This window comes from Jatropha curcas, chromosome 2 (assembly GCF_041381405.1).
Source record: "Jatropha curcas cultivar XTBG-Jc1 chromosome 2, XTBG_Jcur_1.0, whole genome shotgun sequence".
NCBI classification, from domain to species: Eukaryota; Viridiplantae; Streptophyta; class Magnoliopsida; order Malpighiales; family Euphorbiaceae; genus Jatropha; species Jatropha curcas.
Window position 1 is genome coordinate 33,432,447 of NC_143152.1, and position 11,779 is coordinate 33,444,225.

Consider the following 11,779-nt stretch of genomic DNA (forward strand, 5'->3'; position numbering starts at 1 on the left):
ACCAAAGAAGCACCATAGCCAGAGCAATTAAGCTACTTGATCAATTAATTGTTCTAACTTCTAAGTCTTGTTGCACGAAAATGTTGCGTAGCTATGCTAATTTCTGCTTTGTATTAATCCTAGAGGTGAAGGTTTGATATATCAAAGCTTAAACTGAGACTGGGATTATGACAAGGGGAGTCTTACTCTTAACCCTATATTGAACAAAAAACAAACAAAACTTTGCTTTCTGCCAAATATTATAATTTATATAAAAGAATAAGTAGAGATGACAGTGGAAGAAGCAATAGAAAAAGCTGGAATAAAGACAACCGTATTGACAAAAGAAATCCCCAACATGTTACAAGAAAAACATATAAATGCAAATAAAGATACCCAATTAGTATTAAAATATAGTCTCTTAATCTTGCAATCTGCAATACATCCAGTGGTAGAATAAATAAATAAGAAGACAAGATTAAAATAACATGAATCTTAATCTTTGTCATGAGTAAGCACACCAGCCTTATTTAGCACTACCACTTGAGCACTAGCATATAATAATAAAATATATTCTTCAAACAACTAATTAAATTATCACAAGCAGAAATAGCTTAATAAACAAATAACAATGGTTTCCCCAAATATTCATATAATGCTAATCCTACCCCTGCCACTATCTTGAGGCACTGCTACTTCCGTAAAAATTTATACACAATTCCCTCTGGAAATAGCAAAACATTACTTGGAAATAGCAAATCTCACTAAACAATAATACTAATAAAATTATAAACAAACAAAAGAAGAACAGATATTCTTCGTAGTTCTTCCCATTCACACTCTCTCAACAGAATCAAGAAGATAACCCCTCCAGAAATAAACTAAAGAAAAATATGAAGAAGAATTAAATATGGCATCCAAAGCAATTACAGGTCTTGGGAGTGAAAGAACAGAAACCAAAGGGCCTGTTAGGAATATTGCAATTGATAGCATAGCAACAAGGAGAGGGCAAGCAAACACCTTTAGCACCTCCACAGCAAGTGCAAAGTGCACATATCTGAAAGCCACTCAATCTCCTCCTGCTCTCATTCAACATCAATCTCATCTCCACCACTTTCTGTGGCTCCATTAAAGGCACCATCTCATTACTCGTAGCAGACCCATTAGCCTCCAAATCAACAGATAAACATTTCAATCCACTAAATGACCACATGAAATCATGACCAATTTGACAAGAAATGAAAAGGGATCTAAGATTTTTTTTTTCTTTTTAATAAACAAAAAATGTGGGTATAACTGAAAGAGAGATATAAAAGAAGAGAGAAAAAGAAAACACTCACTTGGGCTACATTTGTACTTGCATCACTGTAACTGACGACATTAAGCAAAAAAAGCAGGAAGAGGAGGAGCAACAGAGGAAGGTGGGTGACCCCATAAGCAGACACGAAAGATGTTTTCTTTCCCATATTTCAAGATGGAATGTGGGTTCTGGGTTATTTTTGAGCTAAAATAAGTGGGAAATGATAATTGGGTTATGGGTTTTGATTTGATCTATTGTGGAGAGGAATTGATTGATTTGGTGGATCATAATATATATATATAAATGCAAATTTAGTTTGGTTGATGGATTTTGAACTGCTTAGTAGGGTGGAATTAAAGAGAGAGCAATAATTGGGTCATTTTGCGTATTGTTGGGGTTAGAGAGAGTGAAAGAGTGGGTTTTAAGGGCTTCCTGAATGTGACATTGTGGGAGATAAGAGTTCATTTGGAGGAGAAAGGAAAAAGGGTTATTTGGTTTTGGTCCAGTTTTCTTTTTTCTGTTTGAATGTTTTTAATTATTGTAACCTCTTTTGACTATACGCCGCTCTGCTTGTTTCTGACTTTCTGCCACGCCTCATTTCTACATTCAGTTCAACTATGTCCAGTGCGGTAGTGTCTACGTTTATCATCTGTTTAAGCAACGCAATTTTCCCTCCTTCCCAAAATATAATTCAATTAAAATTTTTAAATGAAAATTAAGAGAATAATCAATTTTTTAAAATTATAATAAAATAAAAAATAACTTGATAATATGTTATTATACTTAATATAAATAGAGATACAATAGGAAAAATCTCTTTTATTACTTTTTAAAGTATTCGGTTTATATTTTAAAACAAAATAATTATTCTAAAACGATTTAAATTTTAGGACGAAAAGAGTAAAATAGTCTTATAAATATTTTCATATTCTTTTTTGAAAAGGAAATATTTTTATATTCTTAAACTATGTTTAATCTATTGTCCCATTGAAAATATAAAAATGTAATTAAAGATGTTTGTTAGTGTTTTTCATTTTTGTTGCCCAGCCTCGGCTCAACCCTTTTCTGGCCCAATTTAATCCTCTATTGGGCTGTTGAGCCCATGAAACATTCAAAACAGTCTCTAAACCGCCGCGGTCATATTCTGAATTCTCCTCCTCCGCTCTGCCTTGTTCAGTTTGAAATCGAGGTTTGGTTTAGAGAATGAATAATAAGTTCGGAGCAGGGAAGCAGCCTACTGGCACTCCTTCACTGGGTTGGTCATGCGTTGTTGTCATCGTTTCACTTCTTACTGGCGCCTCTATTGTCCATAACATCTATAAACCCGACCTTGTAATAATTCGTTTGCACCTTTTGTTTCCTGATATTAGTTTCCATGCCTATAACCTGTTTGATGAAATGTCTCAGTCACTGAATTTCTGATTTTGTGCACAGAAATTGCCTCCCATTGATAGCGTTGATGCGGCTAAGAAGAAGCAAATCCAAACTGGGAGAGAATGAATTTTGAGTGCAGGACACTTCTAAGCAATTGTATCTGAATTTCAGGTTTGAATGTTTGCTCGGGAGATTTTAACCTCATGCCGAATCTGTGATTTCGTTCATTAATAGCTGAGCATCAGGAGAAAGTTTTATTTTTTCTTTAGTTTTCAATTGGAATAATTTCATCCAACGCCAGTTATTGTAGCTAGATTAAATTCCATACAATAGAAATGTTGACCTTTTCCCCTGAATTTTATAAATTATTGTGATTGAAGCTTTGCTCAATTTTCTCTCTTTTCTGTCAGAAATACTTATTTCTTTTGAACTTGAAGGATGAACTAAGACTAATTATTTTTTTCTTGCATCATAATGGTAAAATTGAAAAAAAAAAAATTTATTACTCGATATATAAATATTTATTGATAGAAAAAGCAGCTCCCAACATAATTGAACCATCAAAATAAGCAAAAAAAATCATACATCCCATGCTCTCTCATCTGTTGTTTCATGAAAACCAATATGATGATAATAATAAAAAGATTGATCTCGGCAGCCAGGTTCTTTATCCAGCACCTGATTCTTGATTTTCCTTTACAAGATCCAAATAAGTTGGTACATAAAGTTTCATCCAAAATACCTAGACAGTGTATTAGGTGGAAGGTGGGGCATATGCCCGGAGGAGGATAGGGAGCAAGCAGAACCAGAGAGCCCATTTTCATCGAGTGATATGCGCAGGAGTAACTGCTTACAAACTTAACAGCAATCAGAATCAACATTAAACCTATAAGAAATTCAGACCACCACCCTGCATAATGTAGGAAAATATATGAATTCAAACAGTTCTCAAGCATATACTCTTCTGCAAGTCGATTGTCCATTCCAAGAATGTTACCAGAATCAGGACTTTCACAAGTATGGAAATGAAATCTCCTTGTACAGTTTATGCAAATTTTTTAGGAAATTAAGAATATGATAGCATACAGAATGTTAAGATGCTAAAGATTTTTTCTTTTTTCTAATAAAAATGCTTCAAGCAAATTGGCATTACAAGAAAAGTAAATTTCATAATATGTAAAACTCTTGAAATAAATTGGACAAGCCTCCATAATTCCAACAAGTTCCTTAGGTTTCACATCCTTATATTGAGTACCAATGATGTCAAGAAACATGTTCACTTGAATACCTGATATGATTACAGGGGTTAATTGCACAAGTCTTGCAGAGATGCAGGGTGATTTGTGCATTCTGATACTGATTGCCTGACATTTTAAAAAGCCTCCTGGAAAATGAAAATCAATGAGCCACCACACTAAACTACAAGGGCAACAAGACCTTATCTAACAAGAAGAAGTTCACCTGTCATATATGCAAGTGCTGACGAGACAATAATCAACAACATTCCACTCCAGCTTGCTACCACCAAAAGCTTTATTATTCAAACCAAATTCACCCACAAAATTCTGCAAGAAGAAACCTATCTCACAAAATAATTAAGAGTTGGCAATGAAAAATTACATTGTACAGCAATAATCATTACCCTAAATTAACGATGTCACTGAATACTAAAGGGATAAGGAGCCAGAACTGCTACAAGACTGATCAAAATTGAACAATCCCTGAAAGTTCCAGGTGAGGCCTCCGGTTGTTCCTAGTGGCACAAATTAGCAATAGAGAAAGAAGAAGAATATGAAGATGAAGAAGACACTGTCAATGATGTGAATTATGACCATTCCACATGCAAGCAGAACAAGCAGCACTGTTCAACTTTTATGAGAGGCAGGTCCTTAAGGCGGACACTTGAAAGCAGGAACCGATGATGAAGATTCCAAAAGCCAGACAGAGGCACTTGCAAAAGCAAAAGGTTTATACAACAAATTGGAAGAAAATTTTAACACAAAATCAGAAAATTGGGCCTTCAGAGAGATGAAATGTTCACACAGGTTTTACCAAATGTGACAATATTTTGCAGATTATACAATGGAGCAATATGAAATTCAGAAAAGACAAGTCTGTCAACTGAATTGCTTTTTCAGCTTGGCAATGAACTCTGTACATCTCCAGCAATGGGAAATGAATTTACAGACAACACTTGTTTATCGACCAAAAGATTGTAAACAGTAAATCTTGAGGTAGCATTTATCCTTCTGTGTCAATATTATCATCACCAGAAGGCATCTGTCTAGGCTCTGACAATGAAAGTCTCCTGGGCTTTGTTGAGCCAGCTTCAACAAGCCCTTCTGGTGATAAAGTTAATGCAGCAGATGCTGATGATGACCCCAGTAAACGTCGAACTGGGGTATCAGTCGAAGAAGATGCCGAGAGATTATACGTGAAAATTCCCATAGGATGGTCATACTTGCAACTTGGACCAAACTTGCAAACACCATAACGAGAGTAGAAGATGCACAAAGGTTCTCCCTGTTATAGATAAGATAAGAGCTCCATAAATCTACTCCATAAATGAAAGAATTAAATTGAAACTTGATAGCTTAATACTGCATATTAAAATATTTAGGCATGTGATGCACATAAACAGAGAAAGTGTTCATGCATATCATGTGTATGATAGAGAAGCTTTTCTTTTATAAAATTATATAATTTTTATTTGTAAACCTCTATCAGAATCAGATATATTTACCAAATCTCCTTTTCTATTTTCCTCCAATTATCGGCGTGTATCAATATTTCAACTAATTTTTTATGCCTCATGGGAGAAAACAACTAATTTCTTTCATGGGATATACAAGTGAGGGCGAGCTGGAAGTTCTGAGTACCGCAACCACTTCACGAGAGAACCAGTTTCATGCCTTCTTGGCAGAGAGGATAACTAAGTTTGTCATTGTTATTCTTAAGGAGGTAAGGAGAAACTCTGCACAAACTAGCAACAACTTCAGAAAGAGTAGCTACCTTCAACAATTTTTCATGGCTTGTTAGTGCAGGGGACAATTAATTTTGGTCACTGGGTATAAGTAAGGATACGAGAGTATTTCTGAATTAATTTTTTAATCAACTCTAAGGAATGGACAGCGATCATCCAGTCAATGTGACTAAACAGGGGGCTTAAGTAATTTCTGAGTAGCAATTGGAGGAAGAAATGAAAAAAAGGAAGTTCATGAGAATTTGCCACACTTTTTCAGCAATTTAGAGAAAACAACCAAACATTAAAGGAATGGGTTAAAGCAAATTGTCAAAATGACAAGTAAAATTTCATTCCAAGTTGCACAGCTGATAATTAAAATGAGATGGAAAAAAAGAACTGATCAACAAGAGTAGAACTCACCGGACGTAAAGGGAGGCCTATGGGACTCAAGACACAGTCTGGAGCAGGAATTAGTCGTTCTCTTGGGTGATGAAACCGACAAACTGCACCAAACTTACAGTCCCCAGTCTTCATGTAAAACTGGCATTCAGGCTGACCAGGTCTCTCAGGAAAAGCATTCTCCGTTTGCAATGCATAAAATCCTACTGGGACAGAGCCAGAACGATATGGAGAAAGTGCCCCTTGAGATCCTGTATTCAATGATTCGCTCTGGCGGGAAGTTCCATATATCTGACCATTTCCTGTTTGTTGCTGACCCTCTGGAGATGAAACTGATCCTAGCTGACCCTGCAAAATTAGCATCCCATAACCTTGTCACCCTTCTCAATCCTCACACGTTTCATAAAGCACAAAAAGAATTAACTTGAATATGAGAGGGCTAATATGTTCTAGCTTAGAAAGTATTGTCAACCAAAACACAGTGTAGGACTACCCCAACAAGAAAACAAAAAAGAACAAGATATTGCGCCTGTCATTGCATCTAAAGAAATAGATAATAGGAAGAAAAAACCTTGCAGGTTGAGAGAATCATTTCCAGATATCCTTATACCATAAATAAAAGCAGAATAATCGGTTAAGTTCAAAGATTAGATAAAGGACTGACCATACTCAAGCAGAAAATGTTAATTAGATGTTAAGAAATTGTAAAGACTGTATTTTTAAAAAAATTCAACATACACAGAGACACTTTTGTGACCGCAATCAGATTCCAGAAGATTCCAAAACCTTGCCAATTGCCATCCAATAAATGGGTTATTCTCATGCATAACTTCCAATTTAGCTCATACCCATTTGAACCAAAAAATTGGCACCTGCATTCAATTCTAAAAGAAAAGCAAATTCTCCAAGTTGGCACATTCTAATTGCAATCTTAGGCTCAGTTGTCTTTCCCAGAGTCTCCACAAACACATCCACAACATCAAACCAACAGCACCATACCACAAACACCTACCTTAAAACCACCCATAAGCATCTTAATCCAAGTAAGTAGCTCACTCCACCATCACCATCAGAACTGGCACTCTAGTTGTCATCACCAACCAACTCCAAAGTTTTTACTAAGCTTTAACTCTGACTCAACAGCTAGAGTAACAAAGGAGTACCCAAGCCATACACATTTGAAATGATTCTAAGTACCGGAACAATACATAAAATTATCAAAAATTTCAGGAAAAAAAATATACAAACACACATCTCCAAGGCTGAAAAAGAGGATTCTAATAAGCATTATGCATCAAAGACTGTCAGACATGAATGCCATGCAACCGTTCTCTTGCAAGTAGAGTTGAATAAAATTAAATGAAAAGAAAAGAGAAGATTTTATGTAAGGAAATCCATGGTGGGTGCCATTTGATCATGCATAAGTCCTTTTCCATATAAATTTGGATCTTGGGCCACCCTAGAGGTATTTTCAGCTGTAAACCATGGGGTAGCAATACAGTTTTCCTCTAGGAAAAGGCCTCTTTAACAGAACCGGTATATCCTTAGAATTATAGACCTAAACCCCCTTGGCTCCTAGTTGAAAGGATTTTGGCATCATATGATATTTTTCATGAATATGCACAACAAATGTACTTATAAATGCAAAGAAAAAAATTAAGTGGTCAGACAAGACTCTTCAAATATTTTTAAGCATCAGGAAGTGCTTAAAAAAGCACAAATTTAAGCTGCTTTAGTGAACAACTAGCCTTTTGTCTGCATATACAATACAACCTGTTAAATGCATTCCATTGCATATTCAAACAAAAGCTATAGATAAGTTACACTGTATGCATTCCAGCCTGGAACAGATACTACTCCTTGAGGTAAAATCAGAGGTGTATAGCTTGAAGGGGCTTGCCACCGTGGGCTGGTCATAAATGATGCTCTTGACCAGTTTGTAAGCCCCCCTGCGTAGGATTGCTGACCAGGAGTAGTTGGAGACTGGACATTAGGATAAACAGGGGAACCACGCAATGGAACCATCACGTTAGTTGGTTGAGGATGGTGGAATTTGCAAGTGCTTCCAAACTTGCACTGTCCAGTTCGTAAGTAGTAGGCACACTCAATCTCATTCTGCAGGAAAGAAAATGAAAAAGATTAATAGTTGGCAAGTCTTCCCTCAAAAGTGCACGCACAACCACAGAAAGGCAGGAAGACACCAGAGATTTGCAAAGAAAAGCCAGGCCTGAGTACATGAACAAAGACCAATTATATTTATTTTCATTATCAAAATTCAAAATAAATTTAAATGTGAGTAAGACAAAGCAAAACAGTATTGCTACTGATAAATCTCAAATATACTTGGTAATCACAATTATTGTCCATTCATCCCATAAAAGTCCTTAGAGCGTAGATATCAGGTGAATAAAGGATAAACCAATATAACAAGTTTAACAATTTGGATGTCAACAATGAGTCCAAGCAAACTCCTTCAAAATGCCACTTAAAAGTACTTATCCATCCCCACAATCACATTCTACATGTTTTCCTTCTTCCCCCTTATCCATGCATATTCCTGTCATCTAATAAATATTTTTACAGTTTTAGATTCAATCAATTGCCTTTTTATTTTTGACAGTCAGAAGTATGAAATGTGTAATGCCAGATGTAAATTTGTGCTTCCAATCAATTAGGCAATTATGGAAATAACTACAGATGTTATAGTGTGATGCCTGAATGCTAACTTGTTTATGATATAACAGGTAAAAATATTATTGCCAGCCTTTCTGGTCCCATGCAGTACATATGGTAGAAATCAATCAATCAGAAAACCTTTCACAGACATCAGAACATGCCAGATATTGATGACCAAATATATCAGATAAACAAAAAATACATTTGACTAAATTGGATGATGGAGAAAAAAAAAAAAGAAGGAACAAAATCCATACCGGTCGAAGTGGATACCCCATAATATTTAAGGATACTCTTCCAGCAATCCCAGCCTTGTCTTTAGGATGATGAAATTTGCATGTGGCTCCAAACTTGCAAGTTCCTGTCTTTAGGTAGTACTGGAGCACAGTTAAACATGATATTAGTATGACATATATTCCATTCTCAAATTTCCAGAACTTTTAATTTTTGAATTCTAGCTTTTCTAGTGGACCAATTCATGAGAATTATCATGGATTTTCAATTATGTTGCCAAAACATATTCTTAAACAGAGTATAAGAGTATAAATTGTCAAAATTAAAATTCACATTAAGTCCCTTGAAATATTCAGTCAAATACATCCCAAAAATAGTTGCAGTAAAAGGCTCATGGAACTTTTCTTGAAATGCTGAAGCACCAATTCACATTTTAACTTTTCAATACAGTTGTATGTCCACTCTGAAGATCAACACAGAAAACATGCAATATATAGAAGGCAAATGAAAACATATGAAACAACTTAACACAAATTTTCAAAAAGCTCAAATATTTAGGGGGCATTGTGGCAATTCCAATCACACTAGGTGTTGCAAACTTGCAATCCCTGCACTTCATCTGTGCTCTGCACAAGAGATGGTTTTTTCAACAAGAGAGAACCAAAAGTTCCTCATAGTTATTTCCTTTTCTGCTATAACAGCAAAAATCAGATGTCAAAAGGAGGAGAAGGTGAAAATGCAATGATGATATTACATTGCTTCTCTAATTTCTATCAATAACCAGTTACAGTACTATACACATGGAAGCAAAAAAATATCACCTGGCATTCAGGTTGTCCTATCCTTTCTGGAAATTCCCCTTTCATCCTTGCAGCAGCTATAGCCTAGAACTCAACAAAATTTAGTAGAAAAAAAAATGAATCCCAATGGCTTACTGATTCTAGAGTATAAACATGAAAATACACAAGTATGTAAGTGCGATATGCACATGTGCATGAGAGAGAGAGAGAGAGAGAGAGAGAGAGAGCACATAACAAATAAATATGGGAACAGACAAAAAGTTCAGATATTGTGCTCCAAGAATTTGTCTAAACACGCTGCAGCACATACCAGCTTTCTGTTAGGAGGATGATTAAATCGGCATGTAGCCCCAAATCTACAAAGCCCTGTTCTGATGTAATAAGAACAATCCGGCTCTCCAGGACGCTCAGGATAGGGCCCAGACTCCATTGGTTCACCTGATCTTAAGTTCATTTGCCACATTGCATCTGAGATGACATTAGATAACCAAGTTTAAACAGTTATCGCAAAGCTATGTCCAAATAATATGAAGAATAATTTTCCAACTCCAATTTCCCCCATAAAAAAAGCAGCAGCATAACATGCCAACCTTACTGATGAATTAATTTTTTAAATCACAACAAAAGTTCAAAATCTACGTAAAACATCGCAAATTATTCAAGCGTTTGAAAGAAAACAACTACTGACGGTAAAAAAAAAAAAACAGACAAAAGAAAAAACTAATTTAGAAAATCATCATGACTTACTAAAGATTGACAAAGTCATGATTCAGCAATGATCAAAGCAACCTCATTAGAGACATAACCAAAACAACATGGGACCGCTTTTTAAGGAATCAGTGTCTCTTTTCTCTGTCTTGAAACAACGTAAATAAAGAACAGAAATTAAACCATGATTGACCTAAACCTTAACCGCCGATCAAGTCGAATTTCAGAAACAGATGAGGGCAAAAATGACAATTCACGGCAAGAAACCACCTTAAACACAATTTTTTTAGTTGCATTTCCTACTTTCAAATTATTGCAGCTTCAACATTAAAAAAGAAAAACAAAAGCAAAATAAATCCTAAATTAATAAAACCAATACGATTCCACAAACGATCAAGCAAAATTAACCGCGTTAAAGGGTAAAAGAGACAATTCGCAAAAATTTAACCGACACCGGATCATGTAAATTGCATTAGTATGAGAGTTTACTTAAAATAACCCGAACGAAAAAACCATCGTATTGCATTTTTGAAAGAAAAAGAGAAAATAAGAAGAGGACCTTCGTTCATCGACGGTGACAGAGAGGGTCCGTCAGTCACAGATGGTGGAGCAGTTCGGGACATCGATATTCCGGCATCAAAATCCATTGAGAATAAGAACAGTTATGATAGTCCTCCATCACCAAACTGTGACTGTACCACTCCCCGCGGGAATCCCCATTCCCCCAATCCCGCGGTCACTGTATCAACCTTCTCTCCAGGAACTGGAAAGAACAAATCAACAAAACAAGCAGCTCTGTTTGAGATTGGATAGAGAAATAGAGAGAGAGTTCAATTTTAGCGTTTGCGAGAGTTTTTTTTAGAGAGAGAGCTTATTTTCTTTCTTTCTTTTTTCTTTTTTTTTTTTTTTTTCTTTTCTCGTTTTGGTTAGCGAACGAGAGAGAGAAGAGGGCGTTGTCTATTCCTCTCCACACAAAAAATGAAAAAAAGGAAAAAAGAAAATTTTGAGAGAGAAGTAGAGAAGCGAATAAAAACCAACCATCCAAACCAGACAGCCCCCTCTCTCAGTCATCTCTTGTTTTCGCTTTTCCACCCGCGTTTTTACACTGAAACGAACCACCAATTCCCTCCCTCATTCTCCTCGAGTACGAATTTTTCTCTACTCTCTTTCTAATCCGGCCACGTATCGGTATCTTTATTTTGGGGTCTTTCTTTATTGATACTTTGGCTTTTACGATTGACGTCAACGATGATATAATGTTAAATATGACACGTGGTGGAAAAACAGTGCGAGTGTTACGTTTGTATGAATGTGAGAGTACTGATGGAATTAAACTCTATACCT

The 11,779-nt window shown here is 35.8% G+C and overlaps 2 protein-coding genes and 2 long non-coding RNA genes across 5 annotated transcripts; 1 reads left to right on the forward strand and 3 right to left on the reverse strand.

The window, feature by feature from the left end:
- Positions 1–537: 537 nt before the first annotated feature.
- On the reverse strand, positions 538–1,860 carry LOC105647336 (ubiquitin carboxyl-terminal hydrolase). Its single transcript, XM_012233374.4, has 2 exons — positions 1,320–1,860; positions 538–1,147 (listed from the first exon to the last, which is right to left on the reverse strand). Exons 1-2 carry the CDS (start codon positions 1,443–1,445, stop codon positions 884–886), a joined length of 390 nt encoding a protein of 129 aa, XP_012088764.1. The 5' UTR covers positions 1,446–1,860; the 3' UTR covers positions 538–883.
- Positions 1,861–2,272: 412 nt separating this feature from the next.
- LOC110010905 (uncharacterized) lies at positions 2,273–3,043 on the forward strand. The gene is made up of 2 exons (XR_002285966.3): positions 2,273–2,611; positions 2,714–3,043. It is a non-coding gene; the product is annotated as an uncharacterized LOC110010905 (long non-coding RNA).
- A 108-nt stretch (positions 3,044–3,151) lies between these two features.
- LOC119370369 (uncharacterized) lies at positions 3,152–4,289 on the reverse strand. The gene is made up of 3 exons (XR_016319749.1): positions 4,115–4,289; positions 3,942–4,037; positions 3,152–3,563 (listed from the first exon to the last, which is right to left on the reverse strand). It is a non-coding gene; the product is annotated as an uncharacterized LOC119370369 (long non-coding RNA).
- Positions 4,290–4,644: 355 nt separating this feature from the next.
- LOC105647334 (zinc finger CCCH domain-containing protein ZFN-like) lies at positions 4,645–11,492 on the reverse strand. 2 transcript variants are annotated; one of them, XM_020684809.3, is made up of 7 exons: positions 10,995–11,492; positions 10,038–10,195; positions 9,749–9,811; positions 8,951–9,070; positions 7,842–8,132; positions 6,039–6,365; positions 4,645–5,176 (listed from the first exon to the last, which is right to left on the reverse strand). In XM_020684809.3, exons 1-7 carry the CDS (start codon positions 11,080–11,082, stop codon positions 4,895–4,897), a joined length of 1,329 nt encoding a protein of 442 aa, XP_020540468.1. In that variant the 5' UTR covers positions 11,083–11,492; the 3' UTR covers positions 4,645–4,894. The 2 variants fall into 2 exon arrangements, with proteins under 2 accessions (XP_020540468.1, XP_089574560.1); XM_089718434.1 differs by lacking the exon at positions 10,995–11,492 and adding an exon at positions 10,475–10,630.
- Between the last annotated feature and the right edge of the window lie 287 nt (positions 11,493–11,779).

Excerpts from the sequence above, each read along its gene's own strand:
- LOC105647336 (XM_012233374.4), bottom strand. The coding sequence starts at position 1,445 with ATGGGAAAGAAAACATCTTTCGTGTCTGCTTATGGGGTCACCCACCTT. Across the intron at positions 1,148-1,319 it reads CAAGTACAAATGTAGCCCAA|GCTAATGGGTCTGCTACGAG; the intron begins GTGAGTGTTTTC and ends GTTGATTTGGAG.
- LOC105647334 (XM_020684809.3), bottom strand. The coding sequence starts at position 11,082 with ATGGATTTTGATGCCGGAATATCGATGTCCCGAACTGCTCCACCATCT. Across the intron at positions 9,071-9,748 it reads TAGGACAACCTGAATGCCAG|TACTACCTAAAGACAGGAAC; the intron begins GTGATATTTTTT and ends ACTGTGCTCCAG. Across the intron at positions 5,177-6,038 it reads TAGGCCTCCCTTTACGTCCG|GGAGAACCTTTGTGCATCTT; the intron begins GTGAGTTCTACT and ends TATCTATAACAG.